Source organism: Rattus norvegicus, chromosome 10, assembly GCF_036323735.1.
Source record: "Rattus norvegicus strain BN/NHsdMcwi chromosome 10, GRCr8, whole genome shotgun sequence".
NCBI classification, from domain to species: Eukaryota; Metazoa; Chordata; class Mammalia; order Rodentia; family Muridae; genus Rattus; species Rattus norvegicus.
This window is the reverse complement of record NC_086028.1, coordinates 91,991,155-92,016,507: the sequence shown is the minus strand read 5'-3', so window position 1 is coordinate 92,016,507 and position 25,353 is coordinate 91,991,155. Positions and strand designations below refer to the sequence as shown.

At 48.6% G+C, this 25,353-nt stretch overlaps 1 protein-coding gene across 9 annotated transcripts in view; it reads left to right on the top strand.

Annotated features, from left to right (window-relative positions):
• Tex2 (testis expressed 2) overlaps positions 1-25,353 on the top strand; it is a 109,971-nt gene that overhangs the window by 29,853 nt on the left and 54,765 nt on the right. For 8 of the 9 annotated variants that reach the window (XR_005490787.2, XR_010055189.1, XM_063269210.1 and 5 more), the window contains exon 2: positions 17,711-19,361. Coding sequence is in view for 7 of the 9 variants with exons in the window: in XM_063269210.1 (XP_063125280.1) it covers positions 17,736-19,361 (1,626 nt within the window). In the remaining 2 variants the exon portion in view is untranslated. Of the gene's footprint in view, positions 1-6,435; positions 6,716-17,710; positions 19,362-25,353 lie in introns of those variants that run through there. The other variant, XM_006247646.5, reaches the window with a different exon arrangement.

The following is a 25,353-nucleotide window of genomic DNA, read 5'->3' as shown; positions in this document are numbered from 1 at the left end:
TGTGTATGTATGTCTGTGTGTCTGTGTCTGTGTATATATGTCTGTGTGTGTGTGTATGTCTGTGTGTGTGTGTATGTCTGTGTCTGTGTATGTATGTCTATGTGTGTGTGTGTCTGTGTGTGTGTGTCTCTGTGTGTGTGTGTGTGTGTGTGTGTCTGTGTGTCTGTGTGTCTGTGTGTATGTACTTGCAGAAGCCAGAAGAGGGCATTGGATCTCCCTGGAGCTAGAGTTACGGGAGGTCATGAGCTGCCCAATGTGAGTGCTGAGGACTGAACTCTGGTCCTCTGTAAGAGCAGCAAGTGGACTTTATGGCTCAACATTTCCTTAGGTCTCTCATAAAGTTTCTGGAGAAAAATAAAACTATAGTGCATATTTTCTCAGGGAAAGCAAATTTAAATTTTCTTGAGTTATAACAATTGCTCGAATGATAGGGTCTTTGAGGACAAGTGCTATTCTTCTCTCGTCATTAAGATCCAGGGGGATCTAGATGAGGTGCTGTGTATACCTTTAAATCCCAGCTCTCAGGAGGCAGAAACAGGTGGAGTTCTGTAGGTTTAGGCCAGTCTAGTCTCCATAGTGAGTTCCAGGTTTGCCAGGACTCTACAGTAAAACCCTGTCTCAAATAGTAAGCAAGCAAGCACACAAATAAATGTCAGTGTAGTCAGCTGTGACACTCTTGCCCTTGTTTACAGAGCTGTGTCCCCCTCTTCCCACAGTTTGGGGGGGCATGGGAATCAGTGGCCAAGCAGGAGTGTGGAGTCAGCTGGGCTACTGCTGACACAGACCTTCTGGTCAGCTGTGCCATGGAGGGCAGTTTGGGGTTACCTGAGTGGTGTTTAATGGTCCTCATTGACGTGCAATGCAGGAAGCTGTGCATCTGTCTAGCGCTGTGCTTGGGCAGACACTACTCTACAAAGGCGCACAGATGCTAGACATCACCCAGCAACGCACTCAGCACAGTCACGTGGGGAGGCGGATACTACAGCTGGTGGGCGGACCTGTGAGCGGAAGAAAGACACCAAGGTCACGTTTCCCAGAGCCTGTGTCTTTGAAACCTCAGCAGAGCCTAGCGCAGCCATCAGGCTTAGAGCACTTCCAGAATTAGATCAGACCGTCTGCTTCCATGCTGTGTGTGCACTCATGTGTCTGGTTGTGAAGTGCACCTTGCGGTTACTTTCCTCGGATCTGCCAAGCAGCAGCTTTCTCTTCTGCCTTCTGCATCCAGGTCTCTTTTTCAGCCCATCTGCTTCTCTTCGCTGTCCCTCGTTTCTGCCTTGTGTCTGGCCTTTGAGACGGCACTGGACCAGACCTTCAGGGACAGGTGTGGTGGAGCCATGTTGGGGCCAACTGGCATCTAGGGTTTGTGGGGCTGGATCAGGCCACAACCTAAAGGGCAAGCAGCACAAGCCCAGTGCAGCAAAGACCAGGAGCAGGACACTGACTCATTGTGCTGTGTGGCCATGGCCGCAACAGCTCACTTCTGACTCCTCATTTGAAGTGTCTGAAGGAGTTGATTGACTGGCCTTTAGGAGGCATGGCTCTGAAACAAGGGCCTGGCATAGAGTAATGACTTTTGAAGTGGTAGCCGTGGACTGGATTAACCAGTTGATTACCACAAGATGCCCAAGAGCAGCTTGAGTTTTATGTGCCTCTGCCTGAGTTCCTGATCCAACTTTGCCTGTTTCTTGCTATTTGTCTCTCTCTGCCCCTTCCCTGCCCCATCACGTCTCTATATCGAGTGTAATGTGTTCCTAATGTTACACACTATTTTGAACTAGTGAGCCTCAGTTCCCAGAGTAACCATAGTGGAGCATGGGCCTGCTTGTGTGTGTGTGTGTGTGTGTGTGTGTGTGTGTGTGTGTGTCTGTATGTGTTTCTACACACATAGTTTGTGGCGCCTGGAACCGTTTCCACGTGATGTATTTCCTCTCCACTTGTCAGTCATAATGAGCCTTGACATGGGAATGGATGACTGGGGCATCCATGTGTTAAAGACATTTCCTAGGATTTATTGGTAAATCATTTGCCCAGTTGTCCTTTGAAAACTATGACTAATAATGTAATGGTTGGGACTGGAAATCTGGCTCAGAGGCAAGAGTGCTGACCCAGGTCCCAGCATCCATGTGGAGGCTCACATCCACCTGTGACTTCAGTTCCAAGAGATCTGATGCTCTCTTATGGTCTCTATAGGCACCACCCATCATATACAGACTTACATGCAGCAAAATACCCACCTTACACATAAACTATAACTTAATAATAAATACAGTGGTCAGAGGGTTGTCAAGGTAGTTTATCAAGCAAAGGGACTTGTTGCTGTCCTTTTGGTCCCCAAGACGCACTTGATGGAAGGAGAACTGACTCCTGCAAGTTGTCCTCTGAGGCCACATAATATATGTGCCATGGCAATTGTGCCTCCCTGACTTTGAATATATAATATAAATGTAATAAGAAAAAAAATCCAGGGGGCTGGGGATTTAGCTCAGTGGTAGAGCGCTTACCTAGGAAGCGCAAGGCCCTGGGTTCGGTCCCCAGCTCCGAAAAAAAAGAACCAAAAAAAATCCAGGGATTAAGCCTCTGACCTCATGTCTACAAAGGAGCCAGGAGCCCGGAATTCATTTTCAGACTTTGAGAGGCTGGAGAGGGGGCTGAGGACATCATTGGTCTTGAAGAGGACCAGGGTTTGGTTCCCAGAACCTACATGGTGGCTCATTGCTGTCTGATACCCTCTTTTGATCTCCTTGGCGTTAGGCACATACATGGTGGATATACATACATGTAGGTAAAACGCCCATACACATAAAATAAATTAAAAAAAATCTAAGGGCTTACTAAAAACTATACACCTATTAATTCAGAATAAAAACACAAAAACTGCCCAAATCATCAAGATCCTTGCCTTTTGATTTCTTCTTCTTCTTTTCTTTTTCTTTTTCTTTCTTTTTTTGTATGGTCTCAGGCAGGCCTTGAATTTCGAATTCTTCTGCCTCTATCTTTTAAAGAATCCTAGCAAGTAACAGGCATGCATCACCGTGCCCGGTCTATGAAGTGCTGGGGCTCGAGTCCAGGGCTTGCTATGCAAGCATCGGTCAAGTGAGCCACATCCCCAGCCGTTCTTGCGTTTGTTTGGAAGTGCAGCTACGTGTGGTGTGGTCACCTGGCTCCAAGTTCTCGTTGGCTGTGCGTGATGTAATAGGACCTTTCCTGCAGGCGTGGGCTACTCTAACGAACCTCGATTACCAGAAATGGCAACAGGTTGCACTGCCTCAGAATGAGGTTACCCTTCAATGTCTGTTTCCTTGACTCTCAAAGTCAAGCAACTGACTCATTTTCTCAAACTTTGCGGTACTTAATCATCACAGTTGTGACAGTGATTTGATTTCATAACACTGAACCTTTTATAAATTATATTGTTGATTAAAGTTCAGATCTGTGTTGAAATTGTAATGACTGAATTAATCAATTAGTTACTGTTAAACATTGTTAGAACCTTGCAAAATTTTAGGTCAACAGAGGAAGACAGAGAAGAAGGTCAGCCTAGTACAGTGGTTGAAACATAGATTGAAAGAGCAGAGTTTGGGAAACTGTGTGCACTCTGAACACAACTAGTAGGAAACCAGACATTTGCTGGGTGGCAGCGGCAGGCAGAGCTCTGAGCTTGAGGGCAGCCTGCCTGGTCTACAGAGTGAGTTCAGGACAGCCCGAACTACACAGAGAGACGCTGTCTCAAAAAAGCCAGCTCTCCCGGGTGAAAGAACAACAACAAAACAAAGCAAAACAAAGCAAGCAGAGAAAACAGACGGCCGCTGTGCGTGTTGGTGCCGAGCCCTGATCCTCTTGAGGTAGAGACAAATGAGTCTTTGTGATTTGGGGACAGCCAGGTCTGTATAAGCAAGTTCCAGGCCAGTGTTTGGGAGGCTGAGGCCTCCCCCAAGATCAAGGTCAGCTTGGGTTCCATAGTGAGTGCTAGGCTAGCCTGGTCTACAGAGTGAGATCTTAAAGCACTAACCTGTAAGAAAGAGGTTAGTATGACTGGAGGTTTGGCTCAGCAGGGCAGAGCATATCTTGTTCTTGCAGATCACAACTGCTTGTAACTTCTACTCTGGGGAAATCCAACACCCTCTTCTGCATGCCAAGGGCAAGTGCACTTGTACACATACCCCACCATCTATATACACATGACTTAAAATAATAAAGCACAACATTTTAAAAAACAATTTAAAAAAGAAATTAGCCTTTTAAAGCAGCCTCACACCTTTAAAAAGCATAAGTTAGAAGGGTTGGGGATTTAGCTCAGTGGTAGAGTGCTTGCCTAGCAAGCGCAAGGCCCTGGGTTCGGTCCCCAGCTCCGAAAAAAAAAAAAAAAAAAAGAAAGAAAGAAAGAAAAAAAGCATAAGTTAGTTCTTAACCTCCTGGGAGCCTGTTGACTTTTTTTTTTTTCTCTTTTTTTCAGAGCTGGGGACCGAACCCAGGGCCTTGTGCTTGCTAGGCAAGCGCTCTACCACTGAGCTAAACCCCCAACCCCCTGTTGACTTATTTTTATTTTATATTTTGAAAGATAAGGTCTTACTCAGTATCCCTTGCTAGCCTGGAACTTACTCATATAGACCAGGCTGGCCTCACAGAGATCCGCCTGCCTCTGCCTCCAGAGTGCTAGGATTAAAGGTGTGCACCACCATGCCTGGCAACTGATTTTTACTGGTTGTGTTTAGTGTAGAAACATCTTCCCAGATTCTGCTTTTTCATTCTGTGGGACTTTCCTTCTATGTTTCTACATTGTCCTTGTTTTGTTAAAGGTCTAAGCTGCTTGCACCATCTAGTTGTGATGATGGGGGAAGGCTGTTGGTTTGATCCTTGACAGCTCCTGAGTCCATGTGGCAGCCATCCTGCATAGGAAGGATGTGCTCAGGCCTGCTGCTGAGGCCAGCAGCAACACTGGCTCACATCAGCTAACAGCTCCTAGGAGGTAGGCACTTCTATCCGCACTTTGTATAAGAGCATAAATGCTTCAGTCTGGAACTTTGTCACAATGATAGGGATGGGGTCTGAAGCTGGGCCTATTTTCTTCCTTTGATTTCTGCTGTTTTTCGCTTGTTTTGTTTTCTTGAGGCAGTATCTCACTGTGTTGCCCTGGCTGTCTGGAAACTCAGGATGTAAGCCAGACTCACCTTGAACTCAAAGAGATCCACCTCCCAAATGCTGGGAGTAAAGGCATTTGCCACCATGCCTGGCGTCTGTTGTTGTTGTCGTTGCTGAGATTTATTACGGGAGTTCTTGAGTGTACACAGGCATGTGCATGAGTGCAGGTGCCGCAGAGCCCAGAAGGTGGCATCCTAGTCCCTCAGAGCTGCAGGTCTAGGCTGCCCAGTGTGGGTACTGGGACCAGAACTCATGTCCTCTAGAAGAGCAGCAAGCGTTTAACCTCTTGGTAGCCACCTCTCCAGCCCCAGAGTTTGACTTCTTACTCGGTTATTTTTGTAGAGTAGGTTTGCCCATTCAACTCTTACCTCATTTCAGAAATCTTAAGTTTACACCGCGCAACAATCATACCTGTCTTCACGTTACAAAAGATTAGTACTATGTGGGGTTGGAGAGTTGGTTCAGCAGTGAAGAGGACTGGCTGCTCTTCCAGAGGACCTGGGTGCAATTCCCAGCAACCACACAGCAGCTCTGTAATCCAGCCACAAGTGATTTGACACCCTCACACAGACATACATGTATATATAAATATTTTTTCAGGCAAAATACCAATGCACATTGAATACATACATGCACACATGCATTCATACTAAAGCAAGGTATGGTTCAGGCTGCTCTGTGAGTAACTCTTGAAAATTATCCCAGCTCTTCTGTCACTAAACTTTAAAAAATGGTGAGAGAGCAGAGAGCTTGGTGACGAGCATCTCTACCTGCTGAGAGATATCTCGTTTGTTTTGTTTTTCTCTTCTACAAGGGCTAGAGAAAGGAGGAGGTTCATTTCTCACTGAGTTTTGTCTCCAGAAAGATAGAGGGCCTCATGAAAGGCTCAGCAGAGGTCTGAGGACATTGGACATGGGGAAGGGTAGTTCTTATCCACAGGAAAATGAAGCTGGAGTTATTGTTGGAGAGATGTTTGTCTAGAATTGATGACTGAAACTTGAGGCTGAGAGCCCAGTGGGGCTCTGATTGAGGCCAGCTATGGCACCCATCTGTGTCCAGTTGGGCTTCAGAAGAGCAAGGCTGCAGGGTGCCTGGTGAGGCCTGATACCTGGCCCCCACTGCCTCCACTCTTGAACCTTTGACTGTCTGTTCAGGCCCAGCAACTCTCTGCTTGTGAGCAGATGTAAGGGGTGTTTCCACAGCTGGGCCAAGCAAGCCAAGGCTGGAAGGTTTCCCAATATTTGCTGGTGTGAGCTGAACCTGCTTGAACTGTTAGAACAGTTTGGAAACTGTTTTGACTTGATTGTCTTCAGAGCATTGGTCATCTGAACTGCACCCTGGATTCCTTTGCCTGACATTGAATATTTGCCAAGAATGTCTCTGGTACACAGTGGGAAAGTAGAACTCCTAAGTGTGTTCTATTCTGGTAGAATTTAGAGCCTTCTAGAAAGTTCCTTGAAGACAATGGACAAGAGTGTCCATATCTCACAGCTCAGGAAGGTGAAGTGAGAGAAGGACCTGCACTGCCCACTCGGGTCTCCGCCTCCTGGAAGCGCCTGCCTCATGGCTGCATTTGGTATGTCGTTAAGTGACTGATTCTAGCGGACCAGTTGTTGGGATCGTACTCTTGTGGAGCTCTTGGGCACATCAGTTCATATCTAGGCTGCCTCATTGTAGGGGCACCTGCAGTGCAGGAGGGAGGGCCTTGCCTCAGGGTTTATAGACAAGTGGTCCTCAGAGGACACCACAGGGCAGCTGTGTGGCAGGGTTGGCTCTGTCAGGAGCATGGCAGCTCTGACTCTACGGATCTCGGCCATGGCCTTGGGTTTCCTGCCGTCCTCCCTTGCTTCATGATTCAAATCCTCACTTGTGCCAGTTAGCTGTTAAGGCCATGTAGACCCCCCCTCTCCACAGACACATACGCACGCACGCACGCACACACGCACACGTGCACGCATGCACGCACAGGAAGGAGACTGCCAGGAAGCCTTCTGCCACCCTGTCTCTTAGCAGCTCCATCGCTTCCCTCTTCTCCCTTATACACACGTGCTCTGGTTCCTTATACACACGTGCTGGGGTTCCCTTATACACACGTGCTGGGGTCCCTCATACACACGTGCTGGGGTTCCTTATACACACGTGCTGGGGTCCCTCATACACACGTGCTCTGGTTCCTTATACACATGTGCTGGGGTTCCCTTATACACACGTGCTGGGGTTCCTTTTGCACACGTGCTGGGGTTCCTCGTACACATGTGCTCAGGTTCCTCGTATACAGGTGCTGGGGTTCCTTATACACACGTGCTGGGGTTCCCTTATGCACACGTGCTTGGGTCCCTCTTGCATACGTGCTGGGGTTCCTTTTGCACACGTGCTTGGGTCCCTCTTGCATACGTGCTGGGGTTCCTTTTGCACACGTGCTGGGGTTCCTCGTACACAAGTGCTCGGGTTCCTCGTACACAGGTGCTGGGGTTCCTTATACATACGTGCTGGGGTTCCTTATACACACGTGCTGGGGTTCCTTTTGCACACGTGCTGGGGCTCAGTCCTGGTGTCTTACTTGCTGGCTTTGAACTGGAAGTAAGCATGGGCCACCATGTCCTATTCACCTGGCTTTAAAAAAAAATCTTGGGCCCCAGATTGGAATCCCACTATAAATAGACTCCTGATGTAAGATTATACTTAGCAGTTTTACTGCACCATATCAATGTTAAGTCTGATATAAGGGAGTCTCACTGAAAAGCAGAGTTTAATATTTTTGAACCTTTGTTCTTGAAGGAGGAAAATGACCAGTAGATACTAATGGAATTCAGAAGTAATAGGCTTCTTAGTTAACTAATATGATTTGTGTGGGGAAAAAAATCCAAATATATTACTTTTTACTGTAGCTAGAACATACAGAGCTGTGGCTGTCTCAAGCAATTTATATAATTTTTTTTAAATTCAAAGAATAAAAAAAATAGATGTGTTGCACGTTTATCTGTATGAGTGAATTGTTACATGGGAGGGGCCCAAGGAGGCCAGAAGAGGGGTCCCATCCCCTGGAATTGGACGCATAGGAAGCTGGGAGCTGTCAATGTGGGCACTGGGAGTTGAATCTGGGACCCTCTGCAAGTGCTCCTAACTGGTGAGCTGTCACTGCAGTCCACAAATGCAAGACTTTGATCTTTGCTCAGAAGTCTGAAAGCAAAACCCATATCACTGTCAACATTCTCTGTGCTCTTTAAGACTGACTCTTTATGAAGATGGAAGGAGGAAAGTTCCTCAGGAAGCTATAAAACCCAGAAGCGTGGGGAGCGGAGGTGAAGTGCCCTGGGTACCTTAAAATAGAAATCTCGGAATGGCCGTTTTACAGAAAAAGATAGCTGGGTGGTGGCGGTGGGGGGGCGGGGCACTGAAGTATAACTATGGAAGAATTGAGGTTTTCTTTTAGCTACTGGACTGGACAAAATAAAAGAGCATGCTTACTCTTGACAAGGGTGCAGGGAGGATATTCTATATAGCGACAATGTTAGCAGCGACACGAATCGGTAAATAATGAGTAGACAGTCTCAGCATTTCCAAAGCTTCCCGGTGGCACTTGCCTGCGATGTCAGTGCTTGTGAAGTGGGCTTGGGAGGATTAGGAGTTAAGGCCAGTCTTGCTATACAGCAAATTTGAGGCCAGTTCAGGCTACATGAGACCCTGTCTCAAAAACCAGCCGCAGCAGAACATTTACATATGAGTCCATTTGACATTCCGTCTCTGTTCTTACAAATGCACACTTCCAACACACCGGCTCTTATACACAGACCTCTATAGGTGGCTTCTCTTAAAGGCCAAGCAAACCTTTTGGTATTGTCCTTCGCATCACACAGAAGAACAAAATGAAGGAAGAGTTTTCATGGGTCTGGTACAGAGCAAGCCCTCCGTAGATGTTACCTGCTCTTGGGATGAAGGGGTGGCCCAGTGGGTACGAGCCCTTGCTTTGTATGAACGAGGTCCTGAGTTCAAGTCCCCAGCACCCATGTAAGAGGACAGCCCAGTATGACTGTGCATGTCTGTAGCCCTGGCATCCGGTGGATCCTGGCTGAAAGGGAGGACTTCCCCTTCAGTGAGAGACCCTGTCTTACCGCAACCAAGGCAAAAAGTGAGACTAGAACACAGCCCACTTCCCTCCCCACACCACACCATACTCTCCTGTATACTTATGAACACACATCCCACCTACCTGCCTACCTCGCTTGGTGAGCATTTCCTCAAGATGGAGGGACTCTCCTCATGAGCTGGGGAACATTGAGTATATTCTTCTAAACTTAACCCTAAAGACATTAAAACGGCCTTCAGAAAGAGGAGGAAGCTTCATTGCTTTGCCGACATGCATTTTTTCCTAAGAGGTGAAGTAATGGTTTGTGTCTAAAATGGGATTTTCTTTTAACTTCTTGGAATTTTTTTGTTGTTGTTCCGATTCATTTTTAAGTGAGTGTATGAGTAATGTGGGTTTGTGGACCTCAGTGAAAGTGTCCCCAAGTGTTCAGCAGAGGGTGTTGGTTCCCCTGGAGCTGGAATTATACGTAGTTGTGAGTCACCTAACATGGGAACTGAAGACTGAATCCAGGTTCTCTGCGAGAGCAGCAAGTGCTCTTAACCACTGAGCCATCTCTCTAGACCCCACCACTTGGAGTTCGAAGTGACATTTGTTTACCTTTAAAGTCTGAAAGTTGACGGTAGCTTCCAGGAGGAGCAATAGGATGTGGCTAGGCTTTCTGAGAGTGTGGTTTTTGCAAGGAAAAGCGTGTAAGTTCAAGGAACAGTAAGGCCTTGGCTTTCTCTCCTCACTACTGTGACCCTGCTTGGTAATCCTGTCTGATAGGGCCACTGGGAGCCAGAGGAGCTTGGACAGTCTCAGTGTGGAGCTCTGACCAGCCGCCATTCTGAGCACTGTACTTGTGTTTTCCCAGCACGTCGTCACTCAGGCCAGCCTGGGACTTGTGGTTAGGACAGACTGGTGGTCTGCTCCCTCCTCTCCACTGCTGGTCCAGCGTACTCGCCACACCATACCCCATCCTCTCTCAGTGTAGATCCTCTGTGAGGATTACCAGTTGTTCTTGAGTTCCCTCTGAGAATGGTTTGGCTGGACTGACTGTTTTGTTTGTTTATTGTGGGTTCTGGGGATTGAGTTTAGGCCCTGACTTTTGTGTGGCTGTTTACTGTAGGTAGAGCCGTCCACTAGCCCAGGGCATGTCTTTATAAACCTCTACAGGTCTTGTGTGGTAGGTAGAGCCGTCCACTAGCCCAGGGCATGTCTTTATAAACCTCTACAGGTCTTGTGTGGTAGGTAGAGCCGTCCACTAGCCCAGGGCATGTCTTTATAAACCTCTACAGGTCTTGTGTGGTAGGTAGAGCTGGAGGTAGTGCCTGGCATCGAATGGATTGCTGCGATTTGATCCATTGGATTTGATTTCCTTGTTGGAACCATTTAGTGACTTGTAAGGAGAATGGCTTATCTTAATCACATTGATGCTGGCTTTGAACACCCCTTCCTCTGGGGTGTGGCACTTTAGCCCAGGAGTGGTGGGAGGTGTGGGCCTGCTGGTTTACTCATGCCGTGAGCTCTCAGGGTGGAGTGGGGCAGAGTGTGGAAATGGTTGCAGTGGCTGTGCAGGTATAGTGTAAGGAGGTGATGGCTTTGAGTCTAGGAACCTGATAACCCATGGAAAGAGTCCTGGCTTCTAACAGTCAGGGTTTGAATGTCTTGGCAGATGGCTAGCATGCAGGGGCTAGCCCTGTCTTGAGATGGAACATAGGCTAGGCTAGCTTTTTACCTACCGTGTCAGTTTTGATTTTTGTTGGCAAGGAAGAATATTATCAAATTAGGAGGGCTCCTGACAATTAGCTTGGCTGATACAAATGCATGTAGGGATGGATGCCCTTGAGTTTTTGAGACTAAATCAGGTTTTTCTATATGGTTGATGTGGACCAGATCCACTTTTTGAACAATCTTTCCCCCTTTTGGCCCTTTCTTATAAAAGCAACTCACATTTAGAGAAGCATAAGTAAAATATAAGATGTCCTCTACGAGGTGGGCATGGTGGTGCACACCTTTAATCCCAGCTTTTTGAGGCAAAGGGGAGGCAGAGACCAATAGAGGCTACATAGTGAGATACTATCTAAGAAAAAAAGAAAACGTCCTCAGCAGTAGGACACAGCTTGCTTTTTTTCCTCTTCCAAAAGTTTTTTTTTTTTTTTTTTTTTTTTGGTTCTTTTTTTTCGGAGCTGGGGACCAAACCCAGGGCCTTGCGCTTCCTAGGTAAGCGCTCTACCACTGAGCTAAATCCCCAGCCCCCCCAAAAGTTTTTTAATTAAAACATAGAGCTAAGCTACCAGGCAGCCTGTGTGTAATTAAACGGTGACCACTGACAAATTAGGATTACCCTTGAGAAAGGAAACCTGAATGTGCTGGGTCCAGAGGCTGATTCACTTTCATGCAAGCGTCCCTCCTGCAGTAACTGAGCATTGAGTAGAAGGAAGGAAGGAAGGAAGGAAGGAAGGAAGGGAGGGAGGGAGGGAGGGAGGGAGGGAGGGAGGGAGGGAGGGAGGAAGGAACGAACAATAGCCACCTCCTTCTGTCTGTCCTAGTAAGAGAGGGCCAGGCCATGCTCCTGGTAACACAGTGTCCAGAAGTTTTGTTGGCTTTGGTTGTTGGAAGCCAGGATTGATAAAAAATACAGCTGGAGATAGAAAGGGAAGTTATTATCAGATTAGAAAATTGCAAAAACAAAAGCCAATTTCAGAGCAGTTATCAGCTGTTAATGCTGCCCCGTCTAGAAATAGCTCTTCCTTTCTCCTTGTCCAGTGTGATTTCCTGTCCGTTGGTTTTTTGTGGCTTAATTAATGAGGCTAGCCCTTTTGGGTGTCTGGAAACAAGATAAGTCTCAGTGATGTTTGGTATTCCCACTCTCAGCTCTCTGGATGGCTTTCGGAGCTTGTAGAGCTTGTGAAAAGGAAGGCGGCTGGCTCCTGTTGGAGCCTTCTGTAATTTGTTGTTCAAGTTCAAATGAAACCATTGACTTGTTTTCTGTAGGTAACATAGAGTAAAGAATGCCACATCAATTCTGGAGCACATACCCTTATTAGAAGTTTCTCCCATTTTTAAATCTACCCTATTTTTTATTTTTATTTTTTTGGAGACAAGTGGCCATTATGTAGCCCTGGCTGTCGTGGAACTCACTCTGTAGACCAGGCTGGCCTCCAACTCACAGAGAGCTGGTTGCTTCCACCTCTTGAGTTCTGGAGTTAAAAGCATGGCCACCACACCCAGTTTAGCATTCTCTCACTGAGGGGTGAACTTCCCTCTCAGGGACAGTGGCTAATGGAGAAGCAGAACCAGGACCTGGGAGAGGCCATAAGCAGAGCAGGCAGCACCCTGCTTTCCAGGAATGTGGCTGTCAAGCCCAGGCCCACAGAGCATTGGGCTGCAACAAGCTTTTGTTCTCCCTTAGATGTTTGGGGGCATAAAGACATCTGCATCCCTTACCTCAGCCAGCCTCACTGGAGGAACTGCTAAAGAACAAGTGAAGTTTTATGCATGCTTGCTTACTGAGTCTTATCTCATTAGGCTGCTGCAGCTGTCCTGGCACTTTGGCTCTCCTGCCTCAGCCTCCAGAGTGCTGGGGTCACACACACAGCAACCTCACCTGGCTCTGTGAGGTTTCTCAGCACGAATGCAGCACTGCACATGTGGAGGCCAGAGGACACTTCTGGGGATTGGTTATCCCTTTCCACTGTGTGGGCTCCTGGAATCGAACTCAGGTCCTCCAGCTTGCTAGCAAGTGCCCTTGCTCCCCAAGCTCTCTGCTTTCCCTTGAGAGGAAAACTCTGATTCTGAAAAGTGTCCGGGACGTTTTCTCTGCTCAATTCTCTATTTTCCCTGGACTCTTCCTCCCTACCTGTATCTTCCACGTGTTTCTTCTTGTTGAGTAGATCTTGTAACGAAGCCAAAGGGAATGCTAGTGAGCCTGAGTAATGGAGAAGGCGGGACAGTAGCATTTAGAGTCGCCCCGCAGTGAGTCCCCTCTTTAATAATGCATTTTCATTTCTTAATGAAGGATGGCGAACACCTAATGGTGGCAGCCTTGGATACCTCCCTGCAGCAGGCTCGAAAGTGTCACATGGCACTGATCTTATTTTACAGATGCTGAGCCTGAGAGATGACTGGAGTTCCCTCTCCAGGACAACCATGGCAGGAAGAGAAAGGACAAGTTACCCTCTGACTTCCACGGGCACGATGCACACACGCACACACAAAATGTAAAAAAAAAAAAAAAAAGAGAAGAGATTGCCAGTTTCCCAGGATCAGCCTGTACCCTGGAGGTCTTCCTTACTCTTTTCCCATTTGTTGACTCGGTCAGTTGCAGAACTGTCAGCTTCTTACAGGACCTAAATGTCCGTGTATATTGTGTTCATTGCCAATAGGAGAGTGGGTTTGAGAATGGAGCAACCTTCACGTCAGACACCAGGCGCTGCCCACCCCTCCACCTTGCCTCTGAGCCCCATCCAGGGCTGCACACAGTCTGCAGCACACTGTGACCACATCAGAGTTGCTTAAGCTTATCACTGGCAGGATAGTGTCCTCAAGGGACCCTGGTGACAAGGTTAGTCTTCAAATCTAAAGATGCACGTCACACTAGATTGAGAGGTCAGTGCGAGACTGCAGCCCCTGAGGTCTGCTGCTGGCTCTGTCAGGAGATGAGTGGGGAAGGCAATCCACATTGGCATTTCAGCCCCCGAGGCTGAAGGCTGCCTGCTTCTTGGGCCTGAGTGTAATTGAATTTCAGCAGCAGAGGGCACGAGGCGTGGCATTTTTCATGGTGCTAGATTGTGGGATGGATAAGGAGGCCTTTCATTTCTCGGTGTGGCTGATCACATGCTGCTGTTTCAGAGCTGAGCTCTCAGCTCCCAAGGAAACATCGTGATGGAGCACAGAGGATGGCTACTGTGGCCAGAACAAAGGAAGACAGAGCGCTGTTTGCTGCTGAGGGAAGAAGGGTGTGCAGCCCAGAATGCTGGGGAGGCTGCGCCTGCCCAATCTTCTCCTGGTCGATCGGTGCTGGGTCAGACTGCACCATGTTCCCAGGGTCAGCTGGCTGCACGTCTTTCCTGCTGGCTTGTGGAAAGTCAGCTCTTTTGGCCCTGGAGCTACCGTAAGGAATATAAGAAGAGGTGGCTTAGCAGAGGCCTGAGTAGATGTCTGGAACCCAAACCCTGGGTTGGTTTTGACACATTCAACTTACCAATGATTCAGGGCTGCAGAAGCAGCCTTTGCTTACCACAGTGAGAGGAAATGGAGCCCCTAGACATGAGCTCCAGCAAGCAAAGGCTGATCCTGACAGACTGGCACTTCAATCCTACTAAGCCCTGAGCAGAACAAAGAGGCCCAGAGGTGTCCTTGTGTTGAAAGAACAACTGTGAAGCCCCAGCCTGTGCTAGCTTGCTTTGTGAGACCAAGAAGTAGAGCCAGGCTTGGTCAGTGTTTGCAATGGGCCTCTGAAGCTCTGAGGCTTGGCTAGGTACACTGCCTGTCCCGTCTGGTGGCCTGGCACCTGCTTCTCCTGGGGGCCTGTCTTGGGCCTTCTTGACTGATAGGAACTTGGGGACAGGTTGACCAGAAACCATCAGAAGTTCCTTCCTTTCAGTTGGCAGGTCATTGACCCCTGGTAACCTCTGTACAAAACAGCAGTTTTCTGAGCAGGTGCCTGCTTTGTCCCTAAGGTCTGACTTGGTTGCTTCAAGCAGAGACTCCAGTGATATTTCACCTGTGGCCTGGGGCCTGACCTTCCGCCTCAGCCAGACCTCTTCACTTCTGCCTTGCGTCCTAGGAGACCATCTTAACTACTCAGCCTCAAAACTGTCTGCTTTGTCCCCGACTCAGCCTCAAAACTGTCTGCTTTGTCCCCAACTCAGCCTCAAAACTGTCTGCTTTGTCCCCAACTCAGCCTCAAAACTGTCTGCATTGGCCCCAACTCAGCCTCAAAACTGTGTGCTTTGGCCCCAACATGTGCCCAAAGTCTCCTTCACCCTTCACGTGGCAGCCACTGTGTCCTTCGAAGCAGCCTCTGAGTGACAGCTGTGCTTGGTGTTGTCACAGCAACTGAGAATTAGCCAGCACCAAACTTTCTTTTAAAACCACCCCTACAATTTCCCTTTAAATTTACCCCTGTGAGGGCCAGGAGAAACAGCTCAGCAGCTAAGAGCACATACAGAACCTGGGTTCAGTTCTCTGCACCTACATTGTAAGGTGGCTTACAAATATCTGTATCTCCAGCCACAGGGGATCGATGCTTCTGGCCTTCTTGGGCACTCACATGAATATACACATACCATGTATGCACATCTCCAGATACACATATATAATTAAAGAAATCTAGGAAGAATTGCTAGGTTAATATGTACTTGAGTACGTATAAAACTGGGTGGCCCTTGTATGGGCTAGGCTGTTTATCGTGGTTTCTGTCTCTGCTGCTTTGTCTTGTTTTTTCTCTAACCTATAGACGTGTTGACATAGAGATAGTGGGGAAGAGCTGCGTCTGCCTTTAATCCCAGTGCTCAGGAGGCAGACAGAGCTGTATCTCCATAGTTAAGTTCAGTGTGTCTATTATGAGTTCCAGGCTAGCCTGGGCTACAGTAGTGAGACCCTGTCTACAGACTAAACAAACCAGGGAAGCTTTGTCCCCATCCGCAGTGTCCTGTACTGCAGGCAGACTTTCCTAACTGGCTCTTTGCTGGCTGTAGGTTGCTGTGTCCGATTATTGGAGCTCATTCTCTCATTCCGAATTCAGCCCCAATCAGAGAGCCTGCAGGTCACAGAAGAACATGGGCAAAACTCTGATGAAAAGTCTTTATGGAAGTAATTTCTCTGAGATTTGATGGTAAAGATGTTGCGTTCATGAAGTGTCTGGCCCCTAACTCTGGTGCTCTTTCCGTGGTTGGCAAATTCCCTCACTCTGGTGATCTAAGAGTTGGCTTTCCCACGCCTGCCACCCCAGGTTCCACCTGTGCTCTTGTTGGTCATGTCAGCTGCCAGCACGTTGAACAGGAGTGTTTGGCAGAGGACATAAATGTCGATGTGATATTGGTGGTGTATGGTAGGCTGCTTGTATGGGGCTGGGCTGTATATTGTGACCTGTAGGGTTTGACACTTAGGAAATGCCCCAGATCCCCATTTTGCAGATAATACTGACACTGAAAGGCTGAGGTTGTAGCTTGTTTGAGTTGTAACTTGTGTGAACTTGACAGTCAGCTGGGAAAGGAGTAAGCTCTTTTCCTGTCCAAGCCAGAGGCCCTTCCACTCACTCATAAAGCCTCTAGGACCTGGGGTCACCTCCCTCCACAGCCTCTGTGTGTCTTGTAGCAGAGAACTGATCTCGGGAACCAGCCATAGCACATGCACATTGGTCTTCATGCCCCTGTCTTAATCTGCCCACGCCCATCCTGCCTCGACTACCCACCAGGTCAGAGAACAGAGAAGGTGTCGGGTGTTTTACCCTGCCTGGCCTTGTGGCCAGCACTCCTGATGCCCCACATCCTAGCCCCTGTGTTGGCATCTCTGTCCATCTATAGAGGCATGGCATACATAATACCTTGTGCCCTGCAAGTTGACTGTAATTAGCCAGGTGTGGGGTTCACCTTGTCTCTAGCATGTAAGAGTTAAGAGGCCGAGGCAGGAGGATCATGCACTTCAGGCTGGCTTGAGCCACACAGCTGCACAGTGATGTGAGATGTCCTGGCCTGCATGTTACAGGTGCACTAGGCATGGCCTGTTTGGCTGACAGCTTTTCAGGTGTCTGCCTTCCTTCCACCTGGCTACTAGGCTCCAGGAGAGCAGAGAGCCTGCCGCCTGTGTCTTCCCGAAGTACTCAGTGGCATTCGTGTTTGCTGGTAGGCTACCACACTGGCACTCAGCTTTCTCTCATGTGAGTAATGGAGTCAGAGCCAATGCTTATTTTATGTGAGGCCTCAGTGCCCTGGCCGGATGGCGCTTGCTGTGTAAGAACAATGACAGGTCATAGCAATTAGTTTCTAGATTTCCCTATGTGGCTGTTTTGCCACTTACTACAAGGTGGCAGAACAGGAGCGTGGCCATGGCGGGAGACTCTAGGCTTATTGTTAGAGCTGCTGTGAAATGGCAGTGGAAGCAGGAACAAGCTTTCCACAGCTAGAACCCTACTGGGGAAATTTTTATCTCAAGAGCCTTAAACTCCCCAGGGTGCTTCGTTTGGCTTTGTAGTAGAGAGGGCTGCTGATAGAAATGAGCCGGTTAAAGGGGAAGGAGGGGTCATTCAGCATTGTGAGCAAGACAGATTGTTGGCATTTATAATGCTGGTGTGCGGTTTGCTCAAAAAGAGAATGCCTAGCTGGAATTTATCCTGTGGAAATTAAATCATTAAACCTTCCAAAGTGTGACCTGGCCATCTGCCATGTAAAAGCATAATCACCATCTAAGTTGAGCTTCATCTGGGCTTGGAGCTACACGTGGCCCAGTCATCTGTGGAGAAGCTACTCTCTGACTCTCTTTTCTTGCTCTTTTTCTCAGAGCCTGAGCCCTTGCGAAGCCGGCAATGACAAGTCTGAATGGTCGCCATGCCGAGAAAACCATTGACATGCCAAAACCATCAGCCCCCAAAGTGCACGTGCAAAGGTCTGTGTCCCGAGATACCATCGCCATCCACTTCTCGGCATCCGGGGAGGAGGAGGAGGAAGAGGAGGAGGAGCTCAGGGGCTACTTGGAGGAGGGGCTAGATGACCAAAGCATTGTAACAGGGCTTGAAGCCAAGGAGGACCTGTATCTTGAACCCCAGGGTGGCCATGACCCTGCAGGCCCTGCTGTGGCGACGGCCCCTGCAGATGGCCTGTCTGTGTCTGAGACACCCGCCATTTTGCCTGTCTCTGAGAACACTGTAAAGTTGCTGGAGCCCCCCGCTCCAGCAGTGCAGGTATTAAGTCCAGTGCCACTGGCTCTGTCTCCAGGGTCATCTTCATCTGGACCGTTAGCTAGTTCTCCCAGTGTGTCCTCCCTTTCTGAGCAGAAAACCAGTTCTTCGTCCCCACTGTCTTCTCCTTCCAAGTCTCCTGTCCTATCATCCAGTGCCTCGTCCTCCGCCCTCTCCAGCGCAAAGCCCTTCATGAGCCTGGTGAAGTCCCTGTCAACCGAGGTGGAGCCAAAAGAATCCCCCCACCCCCCACGGCACAGGCACTTGATGAAGACTCTGGTCAAGTCTCTGTCCACGGACACCTCCCGGCAGGAGTCGGACTCTGTGTCCTATAAAGCCCCTGACTCCAAGCTCAACCTGCACCTGTTCAAACAGTTCACACAGCCACGGAACACGGGCGGAGACTCCAAGACTGCGCCTTCTTCCCCCCTGACTTCTCCCTCTGACACTCGCTCCTTTTTTAAAGTGCCCGAAATGGAGGCAAAAATCGAAGACACTAAGCGACGCCTGTCAGAAGTCATCTATGAGCCCTTCCAGCTCCTCAGCAAGATCATGGGGGAGGAAAGCGGCAGCCACAGGCCCAAAGCCTTATCTTCAAGTGCTTCAGAACTCTCTAACCTGTCCAGCTTGAACGGGCACTTGGAAAGCAATAACTACAGCATCAAGGAGGAGGAGGGGGACTCTGAGGGGGACGACTACGGCAGCGACTCCAACACCCCCAGGACCGACCACCTGAAGCCCAGCGAGGACGCCTCGAAGGAAGGGGAGCCCAAGGGTTCCCAGGCAAGCAGTCTGAAGACAAGCTCTCTGGTTCTTGAGAAATGTTCTCTGTCTGCCTTAGTGAGCAAGGAAGATGAAGAGTTCTGTGAGCTGTATACTGAGGACTTCGAGCTGGAGGCTGAGGGCGAGGGGAGACTTGATAAGCCTCCTGATATCCCCCTCAAGCCAGAGGTGCCTGCCAGTGAGGGCGTGGCTCTGGACAGCGAGGATGAAGAGGACCCAGGCAGTGAGCACCCCGAGTTACCTGTGAAGACACTCAGCTTCTTTATCCTGTGTGTCTACGCGTACCTCATCCTCCCCCTCCCCTACTACATGAGCGGGCTCTTCCTGGGCCTCGGCCTCGGGTTCATGACTGCAGTTTGCATGATTTGGTTCTTTACACCGCCAAGTGCTCATAAATACCACAGATCCCACAAAGCTCTGCGGCACCGGAACTCGAGATCCCTGGACATCAGGGAGCCTGAAATACTGAAGGTAAGCCTCCCCCGCTCCTGGCAGCCGTGAGCTTACGCCTCGAGCTAGTGGCTGAATGAGCTCCTCGGGTGTTTTAAAGACCGTGGGTCCTTCTGTTGTCCAGGAACCCAAACAGCTCCTCTTGGAATCCTTGTGTGGAGAGCTTGCTTACCTGCTTACCAGGCAGCTCCCAAGCTCTCCCCGGCCCCAGAGAGCAGCACCTCTGGCTATAGCTCCTCTTAGGTCTGCCCTTCAATTTGCCAGGTACTTGTTATATCTTGAGGATTTGTCATAGCTGAATGTTAGGATTCTGTATTCTTATTTGTCAGACAGTCTCACTATGTCACCCTGGCTGTCCTGGAATTTACTGTGTAGACCAGGCTATCCCTGCACTCATAGAGATCTGCTTGCCTCTGCGTACCAACTGCTGGAATAAAGGCACGAGCCACCATGCCTAGAAGGATTACCTATTTTGAAATTCTGGCATCAGATTCAATGCTAATGGAATTGCAGGAGAGGGCCAAGAGGAAGGAGACCAATTAATATCACTTGATGGTGCTTGCTGATAGCTTCTTTCTATGCACAGTAAGATGTGAGCCGAGAAAAAAATGTCACCTTCCTGTCAGTGCCATGTGTCAGGCTTTGGGCCTCCTGGGGTGGGGCTCATGAGATGATCTTTTAGAACGAATGTATTAGGGTTTCTATTTATTTCTCCATATTTACATTTTTTCTGGCCCATGTGTATACTTCATAAGATTTTTAGCATAAAACTATGGTTGTCACCCGGCATGTTGGTGGCACATGTCTGTAATCTTAGCCTTTGGAAGGCAGAGGCAGGAGGATCTCTGAGTTTGAGGCCAGCCTGATCCATGATTCTGTCTGTGTTTTCTAGTCTCTTTACCTTCTACCCCTATCCCAGAGAAAGACAAGGGAAACTCAGAGAAAAAAAAATCCTTATCAAACCATGCTGGCTGTGTCATCTGGCCCTTCTGGAGTGTAGTGTCTGTGTCACACGTGCAGACTCACCCACTCTCCGGCATCTGTGTGTCATGAGTGTTGCAGCCTGACCTCTTCACTTGTCCCCATCCAGTTTGCTGTGAGACTGGTTTTTTTGGAAGGGAAGCTGGCGTCAGCTCCTCAGGATGTGATACCCTAGCGAACCATGAGTGTGCGGAACAGAAGTGACTCATGTGAGTTCTAGGACACAACTGTATAAAGAGACCATCCCTAAACAAAGCAAAACAACAGCAAACTGTTGGCTGGGGACAGTTGGCTGGGGACGGTTGGCTGGGGAGGTACTGTTGAAAGCAGGTACCGCACCTGCAGAACGCTTGAGTTTTATGTCCCACCACCCGTGTTAGGCCAGTTCACACCACCTTTAACTTCAGCTCCCGGGGATCCCAGGTGTATGACCTCCAAAGACTCCTGCACACACGTGTATGTGCATGCACCTGTCCACATATATACACATAATTTTTTTTAATTTAAAATGTAGAAGTATAATTGTCATTGATATACTTTCTAAGTTATTTGTTTCCATAGTTACGTGGGCTGTAGAATCGGGAACATTTAAACGTCACTGCCATAATAGTTGTCAAGGTCAACCACAGGATGTCCTGTTGGCATCAGATACTTGCAGTTTTATACATGAGGAGGCTGGGACTCTGTTCACCCCCCTCCCCTGCCGGCCCCCACCCTACCCCCACTCTCCCTGTGGCACATTTCTGCAGAAAAAGCCCATGCCGAGACTTTCTCTCAGAGCCCCTTGCTGCTCTTAACAGGTGTTAAAGACGAATTCTGTTTTCTCGAGTCGTTTTGAACATTATTGATCATAACCTTTAGTTCTCTTCAAGTTACAAGCTTATTTGGTCTCTGTTAAAAATCCTCAATTCTTCCCCCTTCCTTCTATCTAAATAGTACTCTGAAAATGACAACATGATCTCTCTTTATTGAAAGAGAAAAAGGAGAGAGAGAGCTCTAGGTGGAGCGGGATGGAGGAGCTCCCTCCATGATTCTGTCTGTGTTTTCTAGTCTCTTTACCTTCTACCCCTATCCCAGAGAAAGACAAGGGAAACTCAGAGAAAAAAAAATCCTTATCAAACCATGCTGGCTGTGTCATCTGGCCCTTCTGGAGTGTAGTGTCTGTGTCACACGTGCAGACTCACCCACTCTCCGGCATCTGTGTGTCATGAGTGTTGCAGCCTGACCTCTTCACTTGTCCCCATCCAGTTTGCTGTGAGACTGGTTTTTTTGGAAGGGAAGCTGGCGTCAGCTCCTCAGGATGTGACACCCTAGCGAACCATGAGTGTGCGGAACAGAAGTGACTCATGCGTGGTGGCTCCACTCTTGAGGAGGTGGTGCTAGGACCACCTGACTTACACTCTGTGTGCCCTGTGCTAACTTTAGTCCAAAAAAACAAAAAAAGGTGCTTATGTTGGTCCCAGGGCTGACGAGGACGTTTGTCCCAGGAAGATTTTGATTTTAATACAGACAGCCAGTCAACTGTGGGTTGACAGTTTACCAACTACCCAGAGAGTGTGACATTACATTGCTATTTAAACGTTAACTGCAGTTGGCTTGCTCTACTCCAGTGAGTGAAACAGCAAAGCCAGGGTGTGAGGTGAGGGAATATTGTCTCATTTGAACCGCATCACAATGCTGATCAGCTGGGCTTTGTTCTTGTGAAGAAAGGGAGGCCCAGAGGCTGTTACTTGTCCATGGCCATGCGGTCTAGTGCTGGGTCTTAGCCTGTGTTCTAAGCTGTGTGATGTGATACCCAGGCTGGGTCCTTTAGAAAAGGGTGCCAGATTTAGCAGTACCCACTTGTAATTTCAGCATCTGGGAGGCAGAGGCAGGATGCTTGTGAGTTTGAGGACAGCCTGGGCTGCATTCTGAGATGCTGTCTCAGCAAAACAGAAAAGGTGTTGTTTTGGTTCATAGTTCAATCCCAGAGTTGGGGTTTATCTGGTAAAGGCTGCTTCCTGACAGACTGCTAAGGCCCATGGGGTATCATGGCTGGTAACAGGGACACTGTGGGCGTACGTTCTCTGCCTCCCTGTCTTCTTTCTTGGGCTTCCACCCTGGTGGCAATGATGTTTAGAAAGGGCGACACCGAGAGCTAGAGAGGAGGTTCAGTAATGGGTGCCCTTGCAGAGGACCCAGGTTCTGTTTCCAGACCCACGTGGCAACTCACAGCCATTTGTAACTCCAGTCCCAGGGGGGTCTCTTGCTCTCTTCTATCCTCTGAGGGCACTAGGGATGCATGCAGGAAAAACTATACACATAGTAAATACAATAAATAAATCTCTTAAAAATTAAGTGTAGAGGTTGGAAAATTAAGTGCTGTAGGTTAGAAAGGTTTGGTGTTTATTGCAAGATATGGATTTCAAATGCAAGTGATTCAGGAGCTTGGTTTGTCTGAGTGAGACACCGCCACCCCCCTCAGGGATCTTTTTTCAGATATGGCGCTTGAAGACACTTATCAACAGTGACAAGATTTAGGACACATATGTGATAAGGAAAGGGAATTGTCAGGAGAGTCAGCCTTGGCCCTCCGCCTTGTGTTCTCAGTGGACTTGGGGGCTCTACTCTCCAATGAGTCAGGCTCACGCCAGCTCGCCTTGAACATGGGAGCTTGTACCTGAGCGCATCCTGGCCAATACGGGTGTGGTAGGCGGATGGGTGCCTCACCCCCACCCGTTCTTGTCGATCCAGGGGCTCTCAGCTTTTGCTGTCCTGTTCCTCCTCCTAGGGCTCAGCCCTCTTCTTCTTAAAGGATAGAAAATGTCTTAGTCCTACGGGCAGCAGAGGGACAGCGGCAGACAGCAGAGCAGTGGGGGTGGTGTGCCCAGTTCGCCAACCCCGGTCCTGCGAAAGTGTTTTGGCAGAGAAGAAAAGCATGCCTGCTTAGAGGTCTAGACCCCCAAGTGACACCTTGCATCCATCCATGCTCTGCTGGGTGAGCTATTTACACAGGCCTCTAAAATGAAAGGGCCTTGGCCCAGCACCTTCCGCTCACCTGCTCGTACTTCCGTGCTGACTGTCGACGTCATGCAGGCGTAGGTTGGGTTGTCAGCTCATCCTTGTATTCTCATACCCGCTGTGTGTTAGGCTGTGATAAATAATGATTGGACGAATGCTTGGGTTCCTGAATGAGTAAGAGTTTAGCCAGGGGGTCAGTATTTGTTCCTTTTTCTGTTCCTGAGACTGAATGTGAGACAAGCAACAGAAGGAGGAAGGATATGTTTGGGCTCACAGTTGGAGGACGGGGGGCTGTCCATCAGAGGAAGCGAGGGTCCATGGTGGTGGGAGCGAGTGATCAGCAGTGCATAGGAAACAGGACTTGTGGTAGAAGTGAGTGGGGCCAGGGTGTAAGCGGTAAGGTTGTCCCCAAAGACCTACACCAGCCAGCTGAGCCCAAGTCTTCTTCTGCTTCCGGGTCTGTGCCTGTGCTGTGATACAGGAGCCAGACACTGGTTTCTCTATAAAGCAGGCCCTGTTGCCACGGTTTGGTTGTGGTGGTCTTCCGCCCTGAGTTCCGCTGAAATGCAGGTTGAAATGGAATTTTCAGTGTGGCTGCGTTGACATGATTAGAAGCTAGACATGGTGGCACATGCCTGTAACCCCACCACTTGAAGCCCTAGGGAGGTGTATGCAAGCAGATCTCTGAGTTCTAGGCCAACCTGGTCTATAGAGCAAGTTCCCAGACAGTCAGGGCTAAAAGATCATTCTAAATACATAAAGGCCAGTTTAGAATACAGGGGGCCCTGCAGTTGATACCTGAAACCTGAGAGGCAGAGAGGTAGGACCATCACAAGTTCAAGGCCAATCTGGGCTACATAGAGATGAGGCCAACCTTGACAAATAGCAGGACCTTATCTCAAAGAGGGGACAACGTAATTGGATCATGAGAGCAGGTCTCTCTAAAGCTAGTATATGTTGCCCCTTTAGTCTCTCGAGCAGGTGTCTTTCTTCACCAGCCTGTCCTCCCTTTTCCCTTACTCCTGGGCGGGGCAGCGCACCCTTCTCAGCCCTGGAAGCTGAAGTCTGACATGATCTTGAACTTTTATCTCTGCAACTAAATAAACCCGTTCTTTAAAAAGTGCCCTGGTGCAGCCATGCTGTGATCCCAGCTGCCTAGGAGCTAAGGTTAGAGGATCAATGCCCGGGCCTGGCTGGGCTACAAAGTGAAATTGAGGTCAATCTTGATAACTCAGTGAGAAAAAGATCTGTGTGCCAGAGGATCCTGGGTTCTACCTCCAATACACCAATCACAAACACTAGAATGAATAAATAAATTACGCAGATTGAACGTTTTGTTGATAGCAACTGAAACAGACTAAGACATCTGTGAATCTGTGTCTGATGAGTAGAAATATCTACTTTTGAATAGTTGGATTTGAGCTGTGAGCTATCTGGTTTGCACTCCTTTCCGTGTATGTGATACTAATTAGCTTCTGTAGAGAATGAAGTGACGCAGATCTTGAGCACACGTATGAAAACTTAAAACTCCCCCAAACCTCCCAGTAGGTCATAATACCTACCATTAATATCTCTCACCCAGATGTCAGCCCCTTGACAGCCAGGGGTGGCCAACCTCCTGACATTGCAAAAGGACACTGTTGTCTACAAATGTGTTTGAGTCACGTTCACAGCTATCCTGGGGCACACTGGCACTCAGGGCTGTAAGTTGGACACACCTATAAGCCACCTCCATCTGTGAACCATGAACCAGCTGAACTGGTGTGAAGCTGCTTAAGACTATTTATTTAAGGGGTTGGGGATTTAGCCCAGTGGTAGAGCGCTTACCTAGGAAGCGCAAGGCCCTGGGTTCGGTCCCCAGCTCCGAAAAAAAGAACCAAAAAAAAAAAAAAAAAAAAAAAAAGACTTTATTTAAGCATATGAGAACCTGAGGCTTGAGGACACAAGTTCAAGGCCAGCCTGGGCTACCTTGGGAAACAGTCTCAACCAAAAATAACAAGACCTTTAAGCTTCTGGGTCATGGAGGTTGTTG